Consider the following 18,183-nt stretch of genomic DNA (forward strand, 5'->3'; position numbering starts at 1 on the left):
TAAGCCTTAGAAACAACTTGGTAATTTAAATAGAATGTGTAGAACTTATTTGTATAATTCAGTGAGTATTGACAAACACTAATGTGAAATCTGTATCTTTAGAGTATAGAAATAGATCCTGTGCTGGAGAGATAGTACAGTGGTAAGGCGTTTGCCTTAGACGCAGAAGGACGGTTGTTCAAATCCCAGCATCCCATATGGTCCCCCGAGCCTGCCAGGAGCGATTTCTGAGTGTAGAGCCAGAAGGGACTTCTGAGTGCTGCCGGGTGTGACCCAAAAAACAAACAAACAAAAAGAAATAGATCCATTGTTGCTAAGATTAGTGTTTGTCTTGCATGTATGTATGAGGTTTTGCACCACACCCTAAAAATTTTAATAAAATAAAGCAACAGATTTGTTTTGGTTGGTTTTTTGGGTCACTCCCAGTAGTACTCAGGGATTGCTCTTGTAGGCTTGGGGGACTTTTTTTTTGTATGCCAGAGATTGAATTTAGGATGGCTGCATGCAAAGCATGCACCGTACCTGCTGCTTTATCTCTCCAAGTCCCAGAAGATTCATTCATTTTTTTTTTTTGTTTTGTTTTGTTTTTGGGCCACACCCGGTGGTGCTCAGGGGTTACTCCTGGCTGTCTGCTCAGAAATAGCTCCTGGCAGGCACGGGGGACCATATGGGACACCGGGATTCGAACCAACCACCTTTGGTTCTGGATCGGCTGCTTGCAAGGCAAACACCGCTGTGCTATCTCTCCGGGCCCAGAAGATTCATTCTTAAGTTGATTTGCTGTTGGTTTGTTTCTTCTTCACACCCTGCTATGCTCCGGGGCTTACTGCTCGATTTATACTCAGGAATCACTCAGGGTGGGCTCAGAGAACCATATGGGATTCTGGGGATCAAACCCAGATCAGTGGGTTTGACATGCATGACAAACACCTTAATCCCTGTATAATCACTCCAGCCTCTTAAATTGATTTTTTTTTTTTTTCTTTTCGACAAAGGCACCAAAGGTCTGTAGGGAAAACCTGTCTCTCTGTCCTGGGAAGTTCTAAAAACTTTTTGTATGTTTTATTAACTTTTTCCACAGACAGGTATAGAAATCTTCCCACAGCTTCCCGGAAGCTGCAGTTCCTGGAGTTACAGAAGGACTTAGTGGATGATTTTAGGATACGATTAACTCAGGTGATGAAAGAAGAGACTAGAGCCTCCCTGGGCTTTCGATATTGTGCGATTCTTAATGCTGTGAACTATATCGCTACAGTCCTAGCAGATTGGGCTGACAATATTGTAAGTTAATGTGCTTTTATTTTAAGTAATATATAAGTATTTTGGGCAGTTTCACCTCTTAAAATATTCTATTTATAAAAAACTAAGAAACTCTCATGGTTTCTTAGACCAGCCTGAGGGAGTATAACATACTTTTTCTCCACTAACTCTAAAATTGTTAAATAGTTCTTTTTATTACTAGTCATTAAATTGTGTTGTGTGTAATATGAACATTTTCTTCTTTAGCTTTTGTTTTATGCTTGTTTTGGGCCCACACCTTGCTGTGGCCAGGACTCCTTACCCTATGCTATAAGATAATTCCTAGAGATGCTCAGGAAACCATAAGTGGTAATACACTTATGCATTTATGAACCTGGCAATGCACTTACAAACCTGATACTTGCAAGGCAAGCACTTTTTTTTTTTTTTTGGTTTTTGGGTCACACCCACCAGCACTGAGGGGTTACTCCTGGCTCTATGCTCAGAAATTGCTCCTGGCAGGCTCTGGGGACCATGTGGGATGCCGAGATTCCAACCACTGTCCTTCTGCATGCAAGGCAAACTCCCTATTGCTGTGCTATCTCTCCGCCCCCAAGCTAAGCACTTTTTAACCCTTGTATTCTCTCTCTAGTCTCCTTAGATTTTATAGTTGGGAAGTATTGTGCATGGGAATTGCTGTTCCAGAAAAAGCTAAGATCAAGCAATGGTATAACAGTCATTAAAATTCTGGACTGTTTAGTTTTGTTTGTTTTTATTTTGGGGTCACACGTAGCAATGCTCAGAAGTTACCCCTGGCTTTGTACTTGGGAATTAACTTCCTGGCAGTGCTTAAGGGACCATATGAAATGCCATGGATCAAACTGAGATTAGCTACATGCAAGGCAAATACTCTGCATGCTGTACTGTTGCTCCAGCCCCTGGACTTTGTGTTTTTTTTTTTTTTTTTTTTTTTTTGGTTTTTGGGCCACACCTGGCGGTGCTCAGGGGTGACTCCTGGCTGTCTGCTCAGAAATAGCTCCTGGCAGGCACGGGGGACCATATGGGACACCGGGATTTGACGAGATCGGGCGCGTTCAGGGTGGTATGGCCATAGACGACACCGGGATTTGAACCAACCACCTTTGGTCCTGGATCGGCTGCTTGCAAGGCAAACGCCGCTGTGCTATCTCTCCGGGCCCTGGACTTTGTATTTTTATTGTTTTCTTTTTTGCTGTTTTTTGTTTTTTTGTTTTTGGGTCACACCCGGCAGCACTGAGGGGTTACTCCTGGCTCTGCACTCAGAAATTGCTCCTGCCAGGTTCGGGGGACCATATGGGATGCTGGGATTCCAACCACCATCCTTCTGTATGCAAGGCAAATGCCTTACCTTCATGCTATCTCTCTGGCTTCTTTTATTAAGTTTTCACTGAACTCCAATATTGCTATATTGGGGGGGGCACTCTCAAAAATACTCAGGGATTACTCTTGGTGGTGCTCAGGGGACCATATATGATTACATGGATTAAATTCAGTTCAGCTGTGTGCAAGACAAATACCCTATCCACTGTACTACCTCTCCAGCATAATATTACTATTTTTCTGCTTAGTGTTTTAATAGTATGAAACAAATTTTCCTTCTTTATTTTATGCCACCTGACCTGATGAGGGTCAGATTCTTAACTTCAACACAAAGTATTTATAGAGCATTAAGTACTTAATGATACTAAATTATTTAAAAATAAAGTAAATGATGGGGCCAGAGAGATATTACAGTGGGTAGAATGCTGACCTGGTAAAAATCCAACATGGATGGGTTTGATCTCTAGTTTCCCATATGGTTCCCAAGCACCATCAGGAAAAATTTCTGAGTGCTGAGCCAGGAGTAACCCCAGAGCATTTCTGGGTGTGGCCTAAAACAAAAACAAAACCAAAAACAAACAACCCTATCCCAAACTATTCAGTTTAATAGTTGGAAAAATGTAGATGGACTATCCAGCCATTCTGAAAAAGACCTTTTGAAGTTGTAGACGAGAAACACTCACTAGTCAGGGTTGTAGGGGGTGAGGTGAGGCAGTTGTATGCATTACTGGCTGGATTAGACAAATGCTTTCTTTTAAGTTGTTTATTTTAGAGACCAAGGAGATAGAATGCACACAGGTTAAGGATTTGCCTTACACAGCAACTCTGGTTCAATTTTAGCACCACATATGCTACTAGAAATTCCACCATGAGTGATCCCTATGCACAGAGCCAGGAGTAAGCCTAAGATGTGTTCCAGAAACCAAAAAATAAACAAAGTTGTTTCTTTCTGGCTTCCTGTTCAGGTGCTAGGCAATATGACTATAGGTAGTTCCAGGCCCACATGGTCCATCAGCAGTCTACTCTGAGAGTTCCAGCATCCGATAGCCATGTTTAGCCTAAACAATCAACAGTGTGACCATGCCAGTCCCTTACTAATGGATGTTTGTTCTTTTTTTTTTTTGTTGTTGGTTTTTGGGCCACACCTGGTAACGCTCAGGGGTTACTCCTGGCTATGTGCTCAGAAGTTGCTCCTGGCTTGGGGGACCATATGGGACACCGGGGGATCGAACCGAGGTCCGTCCAAGGCTAGCGCAGGCAAGGCAGGCACCTTACCTTTAGCGCCACCGCCCGGCCCCGGATGTTTGTTCTTAATCTTAATCACAGCACTGTTTTCCTATAGTGCAGGAAAAATTAATACAAATGTACTAAATGTTTTTGCTTTCAGTTCTTTCTGCAGCTTCAGCAGGCAGCATTGGAGGTTTTTGCAGAGAACAACACTCTGAGTAAACTGCAGCTGGGACAGCTAGCGTCCATGGAGAGCTCTGTCTTTGATGACATGATCAACCTGTTAGAGCGCTTGAAGCATGACATGCTCACTCGTCAAGTTGACCATGTTTTTAGAGAAGTTAAAGAGGCTGCGAAACTGTATAAAAAAGAAAGGTAACTTCTGTGTTTTTTTTTTTTTTTTTTTTGGGAGGGGGAGGGTTACACCCAACAGCGCTCAGGGGTTATTCTTGGCTCTATGCTCAGAAATCACTCCTTGCAGGCTTGGGGGACCATATGAGATGCCAGGATTCAAACCACCGTCCTTCTGCATGCAAGGCAAACGCCCTACCTTCATGCTATCTCTCCGTCCCCTCGTTTTTTTTTTTCTTCTAAGTCAGCACTCCATTCCAGTGTGGAAACAGTTGAAAGGTGACATACAACCAGATTTCCATGGTATCTACATACTACCACTTTTAACCTTTTGGACACCAAGTATTTTGTTTTGTTTTGACTTTTGGGTCATACCTGGTGGTGCTCAGGACTTACTACTGGTTGGCTCTGTGCTCAGGGATCATTCTTGGTGTACTTGGGAGACCATATGAGGTACCAGGATCAAACCCAGGTTGGCCACATGCAAGGCAAAGGCCCTACCCACTGTACTCTTACTCTAGCCCTTTTTTTGGGGGGTGAGGGGCACACCGGTGGCACTTGGGTTACTCCTGGCTCTATACTCAGAAATCTGCTCCCGGGAGTGGTGACGCAAGTGGTGAGATGTCTGCCTTGGCCACACTAGCATAGGACAGACTGCAGTTTGATCCCCCAGAATCCCATATGGTCCCCCAAGCCAGGAGCAATTTTTGAGCACATAGCCAGGAGTAACCCCTGAGTGTCACCAGCTGTGGCTCAAAAACCAAAAATAAAAAAAAAAAAAGGAAGAGAGAGAGAATTTACTCCCAGCAGGCTCAGGGGACCATATGGGATGCCAGGAATGGAACCCAGGTCCTTCCTGCATCAGCTACGTGCAAGGCAAATACCCTATGGCTGTGTTATCTCTCCAGCCCCATATAGCCTGTTTTTATTTTTTGAGTGTGAGTGTGTGTGTGTGTGTGTGTGTGTGTGTGTGTGTGTATGGTTTTTGGGTCTCACCTGGCAGTGCTCAGGGGTTACTCCTGGCTCCATGCTCAGAAATTGCTCCTGGCAAGCACGGGGGATCATATGGACACTGGGATTCGAACCGATGACCTTCTGCATGAAAGGCAAATGCCTTACCTCCATGCTATCTCTCCGGCCCCTGTTTTTACTATTTTGGATAGAAACTTTTGGGGCCGGCGAGGTGGCGCTAGAGGTAAGGTATCTGCCTTGCAAGCGCTAGCCAAGGATCAGGACCGCAGTTCGATCCCCCGGCGTCCCATATGGTCCCCCCAAGCCAGGGGCAATTTCTGAGCGCGTAGCCAGGAGTAACCCCTGAGCATCAAACGGGTGTGGCCCGAAAAACAAAAACAAAAACAAAAACAAAAACAAAAACAAAAAAAAGAAACTTTACTAAAATATGTTCAGGAATTCTTCATCAGAATAAACTGTTATAATTCAGCAATCTAATGTATGCAGATACAGAGAACCTCTGTATATTGTGGGATGGAATGACCTTGGCAGTCCACATCTTACAAAGTCAGATGCCCTGTAGCATCCTCAGTTTGCATGCAGTGCACACTTTACCCCAGATCTATCATGCTACACACTCTGCTATTACCTATACCAGACTGAGCGCCTGGGAGCAGACAGTCTTTATCTTCAAACTGTCCCTACCACAGAGACAGTAACCTCTGAGTGCTGCTGGGTATAGCCCAAAAACAAAAACAAAAAATTATCAATCAGGCCAGAACAATACAGTGGGTAGGGTTTACCTTGCTTGTGGTGACCCAGGTTTGATTCCCAGCATCCCATATGGTCCCCTGAGCCTGCCAGGAGTAATTTCTTAATGCAGATCCAGGAGTAAACCCCCAACTCCATCAATGCTGGGTGTGGCCCATAAGCAAAAACCAAACAAAATATCAATCTCATTAAACAGAATATTTTAGAGCTAGAGTTTATAAGTACATTTGGAATCAGAGAGATAGTACTGAGGTTCAGACACTTGCTTTGCTTGTAGCAAATTCAGTCTTGTTTCAGTCCCCAGCACTGTATACAGTTGCCCAAGCACTACCAGGAGGGATCCTTGAGCAGTCAGAAGTAGCCTCTGCACCACCAGGTGTACCCCTAAAACCAAAAATAAATGAAAAAAAAAAGATTTTATTTATTTTTGGTGGTGGTGGTGGTGGTGGGTGGTGGTAAGATTTTTTAACCCCTTTCCCTGCTCTTGTGATAACGAGGGTCTCACCTGCTTGGTTGTGTTGCTCATGCACAGATGCATAGCTAGCATTACATTCTCAGTTGTAGTACTCAAGCCTGTTCTGGTTGTAGTACTTGCTGGGGACATACTCCTGACCCAGGGAACTTACACATCTTTAGTTGGTGGTGCTTACACATACCTGTGCCAGGAGAACTCAGTTGCAGTGCTAGGGACCCAGATAGCAAAACTAATAGGACCACATTTGGTATTTGTAGATAGCACAGGAGATTGAACTTAGCTTCAGGCTTGCATGGCAGATATTTCTGCCACTGAGCCAATCCCTGAACCTCAGGTATGTTGATTTTTGACAGAGCTTTCATTGTTGGACTGTACATTTTTCCTTATTCAAATACTCCAGGATAGTGTACTTTCCTAAATTGAAAATGGGTTTCCTTGTGGCTAGAGAGAGAGCTTAGTGGGTAAGCATGATTTGCATGCAGGGGCCCTACATAAGCCCCGGCACTATCTGGCTTTTGAGTTGGCACCAACCCTTCTAGCGCAGTGCCAGTAGTATTCCCTGAGCACTATCTGGCTTGGACCCCCACTCTTCCCCAAAATAGGGTTAGATTGAGACTGGGAAGATAGTTCAAGTAGTAGAGCACATGCTTCACATGTGAAGACCTACATTTAGTCCCTGGAACTACCTGGCCTGAGCACTGCCAGACTGAGAAAAGTAGTTTGATTATTCATTTTTTTAAATCTTTAAAAAATACAAAGTGATGAAAATGTTTATAACAAGAATGATTGTAATGCTGCAGATAATGCTGCATTTGCTTTTTTCCAGGTGGCTGTCCCTACCCTCTCAGTCTGAGCAGGCAGTCATGTCCCTGTCCAGTTCCGCCTGCCCCTTACTGCTCACGTTAAGAGACCGGTTGCTTCAACTGGAGCAGCAGCTTTGCTTTCCCTTATTTAAAATTTTCTGGCAAATGCTTGTAGAGAAGCTGGATATATATATCTACCAAGAAGTAAGTAAAAGTGGATGGTATTTTAGGGCTGTGATGATAAATACAACTGTTACATGAATTATTCTTTGTTTCAGATCATTCTTGCTAATCACTTCAATGAAGGAGGAGCAGCTCAGTTGCACTTTGACATGACTCGGAATCTTTTCCCTTTGTTTTCTCATTATTGCAAGAGACCAGAAAATTATTTTAAACAGTAAGCACAATATTTAACAATTGTTAATATTTGATATTATGAATCAGATTATTAGAAAATATTGATTTCTTTTTAAAAGTAAACAAAACAGCTTTAGGTTTTCAGAGGCCACAGAAAGTATGGGGGTAAAGTGCTTGCCTTGTAGACAACTCATTCCAGTTCAGTCCCCAGCATTGCATATGGTCCTCCAAGCACAATCAGGAGTGACCCCTGAGCATAGAACCAAGAGTACTTCCTAAATACCACTGGGGATGGCCCCAAAACAGTTTAAAAAATGAGTCAAATTTTAAAAATAAGAATTAAAATGTAAACTATTAACACTTGAGACACCAGGATCTGGAGAAATAATATAGCAGATGTTTGCCTTGTGGTCAATCTGGGTTCAATCCCTAGCACCTGTATGATCTCCTAAGCCTGACAGCACGATCCTTGAGCACGACTGGGCATGGTGCAAAAACCAGAAAGATAAAAAGATTATAAGTTGAACTTTGTACATTGGTTTATTACTCCTAATATGCTTATTATTAGGAAAATAAATAGAAAACAAAATTTATTACAGCTCTGTCATGTTCCATAACTGTTAAATTTAAAATGTATTTATTAACTTATAATATGTCAGGTGTATAGGAAAAATATTTTTAAAATATTTGACATTCAGGAGGGCCAGATAGGGGCAAAAAAATATGTGTGTGTGTGTGTGTGTGTGTGTGTGTGTGTGTGTATATATATATATATTTGACATTCAGGCTGGAGTGATAGCACAGCAGTAGGGTATTTTCCTTGCATGCGGCTGACCGGGGACAGACGCGAGTTCATTCCTCAGCATCCTATATAGTCCCCTGAGCCTACAGGAGCGATTTCTGAGCACTGCCGGATATGGCCCAAAAATAAACAAATGAAATTTGACATTTTGAAATACAACTGTGAAAGACTTGAAATTCACATTGTTCTCAATAAAAAATATTTTTTAAATTGACATTAAATGTAGTTTTATTATAAATAATGACAGAAGTCTTAGTCATTTTTTTTTTTTTTTTGGTTTTTGGGCCACACCCTGTGAGGCTCAGGGGTTACTCCTGGCTATGCGCTCAGAAGTTGCTCCTGGCTTCTTGGGGGACCATATGAGATGCCGGGGGATCGAACCGCGGTCCATCCTAGGCTAGCGCAGGCAAGGCAGGCACCTTACCTCCAGCGCCACCGCCCGGCCCCAAGTCTTAGTAATTTTAAATGTTGATTAAAAACTTAAATTAGAGCTTCTGTTATAAATAAGTCATCTTAAATTTACTCTAAAAGTGCCTTTATTGGGGCCGGGGAGATAGCACAGCAGTAAGACGTTTGCCTTAGATGCAGAATGACAGTGGTTTGAATCCCAGCATCCCATATGGTCCCCCGAGCCTGCCAGGAGCGATTTCTGATCGTAGAGCCAGGAGTAACCCCTGAGCGCTGCCGGGTGTGACCCAAAAAAACAAAAACAAAAAAAAAAGTGCCTTTATTTTGGGGCCGGAGAGATAGCATGGATGCAGAAGGTTGGTGGTTCGAATCCCAGCATCCCATATGTCCCCCGAGCCTGCCAGGAATGATTTCTGAATGTAGAGCCAGGAGCAAACCCTAAGTGCTGCTGGGAATGACCAAAAAACCAAAAAAAAAAAAAAAGTGCCTTTATTTCATTTTTTATTTTGGGTCACACCAAGCCATGATTAGGGGTTATTCCTGGTGTTGCTTGGGAAACCCTATGGGATCCCAGGGATTGAACTAAGATTAGATGCATGCAAGGCACCTTACCCACTGTGCTATCCCTTCATCCCAAGAATATTTTTTCTAGTCTCAGCAAGATTTTTTTTCTTTCTTTCTGTGGCTTTGGTTTTATCCGTCATTTAAATATTTGGTCTTGTTTTTTGGACACACCTGTCAGTGCTCAGGGGTTATTCCTGGTGAGTTTCTTGAGGGTGACATCTGGTAGTGCTGTGGAGACAGTGCAGGGTCAGGAATCAAACCTGGTCACCTGCATGCAAAGCTGTGCAGTAGCCTCTTTAGCATCTCCCCAAACTCTTTCAATTTTCTCTTTTCTCTTATCTTAATCTACCTATAATCTTTTTATTTTTATTTTTATTTTTTGATCAAAGTGGACTACATATCTTTCATAGTAATATTTTAGGTACATATTAACATTGAATCAGGGGAATTCCCACCACCGAAATTGACCTCCCTCCACCCCCATTCCCAGCATGCATCCGATATCCCCCTTCCGTACCCCCCCCAGGCTGCTAGTATAAGTGATCCCCTCTGTATCTAGCTTGTTGTAGATTGGGTATCGATTCTGTTGTCATTGGCTTTGGATTTAAGTCTGATCATTTTTATTACTATTTAATGATCATACAGTGGTTTGGACTTGGTACCCCTGTTATTTCCCTCTCGATTTGAGTGCAGAGCAAGGATAATCTACCTATAATCTTAGCTGTGTTTAAGAGTCTCTTTGGACCAGTTATTATATCTGGGAAATACTAAACACAAGTTTAAAATCAATGATCTAGGCCCGAAGAGATAGCACACTGGTGTTGGCCTTGCAAGCAGCTGATCCAGAACTAAAGGTGGTTTAGTTCAAATCCCCGGTGTCCCATATGGTCCCCCGTGCCTGCCAGGAGCTATTTCTGAGCAAGACAGCCAGAGTAACCCCTGAGCAACGCCGGGTGTGGCCCAAAACATAACAAATAAAATCAATGATCTTAATTATCTATTAAATATAATGACATAAACTATACACATATGTAATATTAACATTTTCCAAAGGCCAAATAATCTGTATACCTTTATAAAGGAATATGGTCTAGCATTGTATACATACTGTTAAGTTTATGAAAATGAAATTGTTATCATTTGGATGTTGTCTTAACAGTGTGAAAGAGGCCTGCATTATTCTGAACTTGAACCTCGGCTCTGCCTCCTACCTGAGGATGTCCTGCCACTCACCCTCCGAGCAGCCTTCTGCAGAGGCAGCACTAAATGGAAGTTGAATTTACAAACTTGCACAAAGAGATGTGAGATTTTGCTTAATTTAAAGACAAAATTGGCCTAATACTGGGAAATAGTAAGATGAACTTTTTTTATTTTAATTTGTGATCCCTTCTTTTTAACCATGAGAAAGTCATTTGGATTTCAAGTTATATGATGTCATTTTAAACTAATGAAACAAGAGAAGTTAAGACTTTAGAAATCGTTTATTTTGGACTTACAGTGTTATCAAAATGAATTCACATGGTTGATGGTCCTTTTGACCCTATGAAAACAAAAATAGGAACTCAGAAAATTATGAAAATGCAGTATTCTATTTCCGAATATAATTGTTGAATGTTTCTAAAATTATAAAATAAAAAATTATAACCAACTTTTAGGGAAAATGTAATCATTTAGATGCATATGTGTATAAAGTGCCGGTTTTCGGGCCCGGAGAGATAGCACAGCTGCGTTTGCCTTGCAAGCAGCCGATCCAGGACCAAAGGTGGTTGGTTCGAATCCCGGTGTCCCATATGGTTCCCCGTGCCTGCCAGGAGCTATTTCTGAGCAGACAGCCAGGAGTAACCCCTGAGCACTGCTGGGTGTGGCCCCAAAACCAAAACAAACAAACAAACAAACAAACAAAAATAAAGTGCCGGTTTCTTGTCTTGATTTATTTCATCACTGTATTTACTATGAAAAAACACATTTTAGGGCCCAGAGAGTTAGCACAGTGGTAGGGCGTTTGCCTTGTAAGCAGCCAATTCAGGATGGACAGTGGTTTGAATCCAAGCATCCCATATGGCCCTTGTGCCTGCCAGGAGCGATTTTTGAACACAGAGCCAGGAGTAACCCCTGAGCTCCACAGGGTATGACCCAACCCCCCCCCCAAAAAAAAAAAGAAACAAACACATACTAATGGGCTGGAGGTTTGGCTTGACCTGGGGTGCATGTTTTGTATGTGGGAGTACCAGGTTTCAACCTAAGCACTGCTGGGAATAACTCCCAAGCATCCAGCTGGGTATGAACCAGGCTTAAGGATTTTACTGTTAATCCTTCCCACACTTCTAATCATCTGAAAGTTTTGAGGGAATGAAATGTTTCTTACTAAAAGGTAGGACCTTTGGGCCAGAGAGCATGGAGGTAAGGTATTTGCCTTGCATGCAGAAGGACAGTGGTTCAAATCCTGGCATCCCATATGGTCCCCTGAGCCTGCAAGGAGCTATTTCTGAGCGTAGAGCCAAGAGTAACCCCTGCGGGGTGTGACCCAATTCCCCCCCCCAAAAAAAAAGGTAGGACCTTGAGCTTGAGAGATAGTAAAGGGTTTAAAGTACTTTGTTTTATATACAGCTGACCCCACTACAATCTCCAGTACTGCATATTGTCCTCTGAATATTGTTAGCTGTGCTCCACCAATAGGAATCTCTTTCAAATGTATTAATTGTATCTTATATATGTGAACCTTATGAATATTAGTCATAAATTTAGACTTCTTCTTTGGGGTATACCCAGGAGTGCTCGGGGACCAGTTCATGTTGGACATCCAGTTTAGGCTCACCATATCAAAGCATGCACTGTAGCCCCTTTGAGCCATCTCCCTAGGTGCATACGTACTCTTTCATGTCTTAAATTTCTCCACAAAGTGATTAGCATGTCCTTCCACCTTTCAAATCTTCATCTGCAACACATAAACCCAGGGTATGTAGGGCTATATACAAGAGAAAAAGAAGGGAAATTAACAAAGAGGAATATGTGCCGCTAGAGATTGTTTAGGTACTATTTCAAAGCATTGTCTCAATCTGTTGGTGACACTGATCCTTCTTTATACTGCTCAAATGTTATCGAGCCTTTATTGGAGTATCAAGCATCTCAAACATAGACACAATGTTGGTAGATCCATAAAGAATGGGAAAGATACTCCAGTAATTTTGGCAATTCTCAGCCTTTCCAAAAGAGATATTAAGTATCTTCTAGGTTGTTCTGGAAAAGAGTTTTTCAATTTCTGGTATGAAATGTAATAAATGGAGATATTTAACAACTATTAAATACCTTTGTTCAAATATCTTTTACTATACTGTGTACTGTACCAACCAATGAGAAAGGTAAATTCTTAGGTCAAATAATTAGATATCCAAATGCTCTACTTTAGATGATTGGGGTAAAAAAGTTCTGGGCATATTTTTTTTAACTGCCCTGGTGATTCTAATTAGAAAACCAAAGTCAGTGGGCCTGGAGAGATAGCACAGCGGCGTTTGCCTTGCAAGCAGCTGATCCAGGACCAAAGGTGGTTGGTTCGAATCCCGGTGTCCCATATGGCCCCCCCCTCCCCCCGTGCCTGCCAGGAGCTATTTCTGAGCAGGGACAGCCAGGAGTAACCCCCTGAGCACCGCCGGGTGTGACCCAAAAAACAAACAAGGAAAACCAAGGTCAGTGGAAAAGCATGGATCAAGATAGATGTAGGTAGGCAATCAAGCTAGCTGTCTCTCAAGTAGGAAACAAGTGTTAATTCTAACAATATTTTGGATAACCAGAATTTCATAATGTATAGAATTAAAAACAAGATCAAGGGAGCTGTTTACAGCCATAAAATAGGGCATTTGTCTGCTTGCGACCGCCCCAGGTTCAATCCCCAAATTCTACACCACTCCTCTAAACCCACCAGGAGTGATCTCTGAGCATCTCCAAGTGTGAGGCTAGATCCAGAATTAAAATAAAAATTCTTCGAGGGCAGGTACTTGTGTGTGATTGTGTACTGAGGCATCGGGATGACTTACATTGTATTTATTCATTTCATGTCAGATCAGTACTAGCATCCATCGCAGTGCCCTTTACTTCAGGATCTTGCCCTCCACCCTCTGTGAACTAGAGAACTAGAAGAGTTCTAGCAGAACTTGTTTATTTGAAGGTCTCACAGTTCAGTGGCTGCACCATGACTCAAATTTCCTGAAGCAGGGCCAGGGCCATAGTACAATGGGTTTGATCCTGGCACTCCCTTATGGTCCTCTAGCCCGCTGGGAGTAATTCCTGAGCACAAAGCACAGAATAATCCCTGAGCACTGTTTGGAGGTGGCCCAAAATCCAAGAAAAAAAAAAAAAAAACTCATCAATATGGGACGGTGCTGGGAGGCGCGGGGGACAAGCAGGGCCAGGACTATAGGCGATAGTCAGTTCCCTTATCTCAGGGATAGTTCTAGACTTTCAAGGGACGCCAAAAAAAACTCCAGTCTCAAAAGAGTTTAGGAAACACTTCCCCGTCGACTTTAAACATTAAGTTCAACTGATAAACCAGACACGAACACTGTAACAGCAGACTACAGCAACAGTTGTGTGGTCTTCCTCTTCAAATACCTTCTCGGAGTGACAGTCCCTGGGAGAGCAGCCCGACACCCGACACAGAGTGGACAAGCGCAAAGGAAGACACTCAGCACCAGCACCACAGGGACTTCTGGGGACCCTGGGGTTCCCATGAACCGAGGGTGCACTGAAAACGAGAAGCAGGCAAGAACTCACCCGGGCTGGAAAAAACAGGAGCATGCTGGTGAGGTAAGTCAGCAGCTCCGAGAAATTGTCTTTTCCAAATACTTCCTGGCCCGGAGCTCCCTGTTGCTTCTGTCGCCCATGGCCGCGCATTGCCCTGTTGCTATTGCAACCGGGAGGCACCACATGCCGGGGCCCTGCCCGCTCAGCCTCGTGGTCACCAGGTCAAAACCCACCTGCTGCTCCCAAAAGCGAGCAGAGGTGAATGCGGCGGCCACTGGTGCCGCGCTAGCAGTGGTACTCCAGGGGGCTTGGCTCACTCTCGTGTTGGATGGAGTTCAGGGTAGGTCTAATTTTCTCTTTCTCCTTCCATGATCTCACGAGCAAATTTCTTGAACTGAAAACACCAGAGTGAGAGACCGCAGCGACATACTACAGCTGTAAGGCGCTTGCTTGCCTTGCATGTAGCCAACTCTATCCGCAGCATCCCATATGGTCCCCTAAACCTGCTGGGAGTGATCCCTGAGTTCAGAGCCAAAACTAACCCCTGAGCATCACCGGGTGTGCCCCTCCCACCCCCAAAAAAAAACCCCACAAAGGAACACACTAGGGTAAAGCAGGTAACATAAATTAATTCTGGGGTGTCTGATGGAGGGGCCTATAGAGGCTTCTTTGCTGGAAGCAGCCCCTTATGCAGCGATGGCAACGGGCTGGAAGGTAGGCTCAGGCCTGTGATGATATCATAGCCTGAATCTAGGGCCCTAAAGTCTACATAGCATAAGAGGAGCTGATGCCAGAGAATAAGACCACCAGAGAGTAGTGTAGGTGGGATGCAGGTGACTAGGAAGACCTCTGCTCTGCTTTGTTCAGTACTATGAAGTAAACTATAGACTGCAGCTTCTGGCCTGGAGCCCCAGCCCCGCAGCCAGTGCCTTTGAGGTTCCCTAGCCTGGAGCTGGTGTTTTTAAGATGCAGCACATCAAAAGTCAAAAATGTTCTTTGTTTTTCAAAATTGGGGAGGAGGGCCCTGGAGCCTAACAGTGAGTAAGGCTTCTAACAGGATTCCTTGTGGCATCATATGATACTCTGAAGTATGGCCGGCAATTATCCTTGAGCACAGAATCAAGAGTAAGCTCTTGAGCATTGCATGAAATAAAGAAAAAACGTTTAGGTTTCCCAAGGATGGAAGAAAATGCTTCTCTGAAATCACTTGTAAAAAGGTGGTACTACAAATCTGCCAGCAGATGGGGTTTATAAATTTGGAGATAGTTGAAGAATTGGGATATTTCAGGATGATAGTCCCTGCAAACTTTTTGGTGGCAGAATCCTGTAAAGAAATTAGTGCTGCTAGGGGACGGAGACATAGCACAATGGTAGGATGTTTGCCTTGGCACACAGATGGATGGTGGTTCAAATCTGGCATCTCTATTGGTCTCCTGACCTGCCAGGGTGTGATTTCTGAGCTCAGAGCAGGAGTAACTCCTGAGCGCTGCTGAGATGTGACCCAAAAAAACCCAACCCCCCCCCCCAAATAGTGCTGCAGATTAGGAGTGGTGAGAGGAATAGCTCAGGTGGTGTCTGGTGGAGGCATGCACCCTGGTGTGAATCCCTGAGTTCCATTCCCAGGCACATGCCCAAGTTCCAGCACTGGCCACCAAATCGTGTGAGCACTATAGATAGATGTTATGTTAGCTCTGTTCATTACTACCCCCACAAAAAGTAAATTAAAAAATACAAACTACATGTAGAACAGATGAAAGTGAGGAATGCGAGTGGGATTCATCACTTACCATCACATAGAGACATTTCATAAAGGACATGACTGTTAGTCTATAACCAAAGCCCCAGGCTCCAAAATGAGGATGTCGTGAGAGTGTCGGTCTGGAAGCAAACGTTGACAAAGGAAATAATCCACACAGTGAAAAGGTACTAGAACCGGGGAAACCAACATTCAAGCCAGAATCCCACCACACAAGCCTTCAGCTTAGTGGAGGAAGACCAAAGAATGAGCCCTTTCCTTCTTCAGACACCAGGCCTTTTATTAGCAAGAATGAGACCATACCTGTAACCCTGGCCCTAACTTCCTGTTTCCCTACCTTCTTCTTTCAGTATGTAAAAGTCCACCCTGGATGATGAGACCCACCCATACCTGGGCATGGGCTGGCTATTCGGAATCAAGTAGACAAGAGTCTACTTGAGGGAGACAGGAAAAGGAACAGCAAAAGGCAGGGAGGAGAAGCAGCAAGAGAAGCTGCTCAGCAGAGAAAGCTTAGCAGAGAAGCAGCAGAGAACTCATCAAGAAAGATGTGAGTTAGGTAGACATGGCACAGAACTCATGGTGGAAAAAAGCTGTGATAAAACGAGGAATAGGGCCCGAGAGATAGCACAGCGGCATTTGCCTTGCAAGCAGCCAATCCAGACCAAAGGTGGGTTGGTTCGAATCCCGGTGTCCCATATGGTCCCCCATGCCTGCCAGGAGCTATTCTGAGCAGACAGCCAGGAGTAAACCCCTGAGCACCGCTGGGTGTGGCCCCAAAAACCAAAAAAAAAAAAAAAAAAAAAAAAAAAAAGATCCAAAAAAAAAAACAAAAAAAAACGAGGGAATAAAGTGAGGCTGACTTCTGGGCCGGTAGGTGGCGCTAGAGGTAAGGTGTCTGCCTTGCTAAGCGCTAGCTTAGGACCGCGGTTTGGTCCCCCCCAAGCCAGGGGCGATTTCTGAGTGCATAGCCAGGAGTAACCCCTGAGTGTCAAACGGGTTGTGGCCCCAAAACAAAAAAACAAACAAACAAACAAAAAAGCGAGCTGACTTCAGTGAAACATTAACTGACTGTGAAATATTTCTCCGAACATTAACCTTGCTTCATCAGACCCTCTGGCCTGAGGGGTTAGAAACACGGTTGCCTGGGGACTAGCTCACCCAACACGTGGACTACATATTAATATATATTGTCCACACACCAGTGGCAATTCAGAGGTTATTCCTGGCCATAGCACCTAGGAATCACTCCTGGCTTGGGGACCATAAGGGATGCTGGGGGATTGAAACTGTGGTCCATCCTAGGTTAGCGCATGCAAGGCAAACACCCTACTGCTTGCGCCACTAGCTCCAGCCCCTTATTATGTATATTTTATTCTACATACAGCCTAGGGTGGAGAAGAAATACCAAGTAGGGAATAATACAATAATCCCATCACCAGATCACAACCCTAGGGTAGAAAATGAATACTGATTAGGGGTGGGACCAGTAATCCTACATTAGTCTATGTGATCCCCATGACAGAATTAATGGGGTGCTGGAGTGTAGTGTTGACAGCACTAAGTGCCAAAGCAAGATGATGCTTTACTCTGAGAGCTGGCAAGCTCTCTCTATTCCTTTTGAACTATGGGGCAAATTTGAAAAGCACTATGTGGGCCTGTTTTTCCCTTCAGTATTCCTTGATTTGTCTTTTGGGGACTTAGTGGGGACTTTGTTTCCCCTGATGAAGGAAATAGTAAAACGCAACAGATCTACATTGTATGTGCCCACACTAAATTAAGAGCAACCTAATTAGCTGACTCCACAGCTGTGGCCCCAAAATGTGTGTTTCCTTGAGAAAAATGACCAGCTTGACACAGAGAATGCAGATGATGATGAGAATGAGACAGAAGAAGTAAGATGACAATGAGGGAACTGGTCATGGTGTCCTTTGTTGACTCCAATTCAGTGTGGCCCTAGGGAAAGCAAGTGAAAAATGTAAGGAGAACCTGGAGATAGTACAATGGGTAGAGCTTTTGCCTTGCACACTATGGCTCAATCCCCAGCATTACTGCCAAGAGTGATCCCTGAGCATAGAGCCAGTAGTAACACCCTGAGTGTCGCTGGGTATATCCTCGCCCCAAAAGTAAAAAACATTCCTGAGTGGAGAAGAAAGGACTGAGTGTCAATCCACTGGAAATAGTGATCTCTCGTTAATGTTCAATACTCAAGACATTGAATGTTTGTCTTGAGAACTTCCTCTGTTTACACTTTAGGAGTTCCTTTGTTCCTGAATAAATAGCTCTGCTCTCAATAAATACTCAAGACCCAAATGACACTTGAGGTCCCAGTGATCAAATCCACTCCACTGGTCTGGCTGGTGAGAACACTGAGAGCCTGCTGAGA

General features: G+C 43.8%; 1 protein-coding gene across 1 annotated transcript in view; it reads left to right on the top strand.

Moving 5' to 3' along the window:
- The window catches only part of RINT1 (RAD50 interactor 1), a 39,622-nt gene extending 29,022 nt beyond the window's left edge, over positions 1 to 10,600 (top strand). The window contains exons 11-15 of the mRNA XM_049783200.1: positions 1,082 to 1,281; positions 3,986 to 4,200; positions 7,200 to 7,380; positions 7,455 to 7,573; positions 10,467 to 10,600. Of these exons, the coding sequence (XP_049639157.1) occupies positions 1,082 to 1,281; positions 3,986 to 4,200; positions 7,200 to 7,380; positions 7,455 to 7,573; positions 10,467 to 10,584 (833 nt within the window). The 3' untranslated portion in view covers positions 10,585 to 10,600. The remainder of the gene's footprint in view (positions 1 to 1,081; positions 1,282 to 3,985; positions 4,201 to 7,199; positions 7,381 to 7,454; positions 7,574 to 10,466) is intronic.
- The last annotated feature ends 7,583 nt before the right edge of the window (positions 10,601 to 18,183 follow it).

Source organism: Suncus etruscus, chromosome 1 (genome assembly GCF_024139225.1).
Source record: "Suncus etruscus isolate mSunEtr1 chromosome 1, mSunEtr1.pri.cur, whole genome shotgun sequence".
NCBI lineage: Eukaryota > Metazoa > Chordata > Mammalia > Eulipotyphla > Soricidae > Suncus > Suncus etruscus.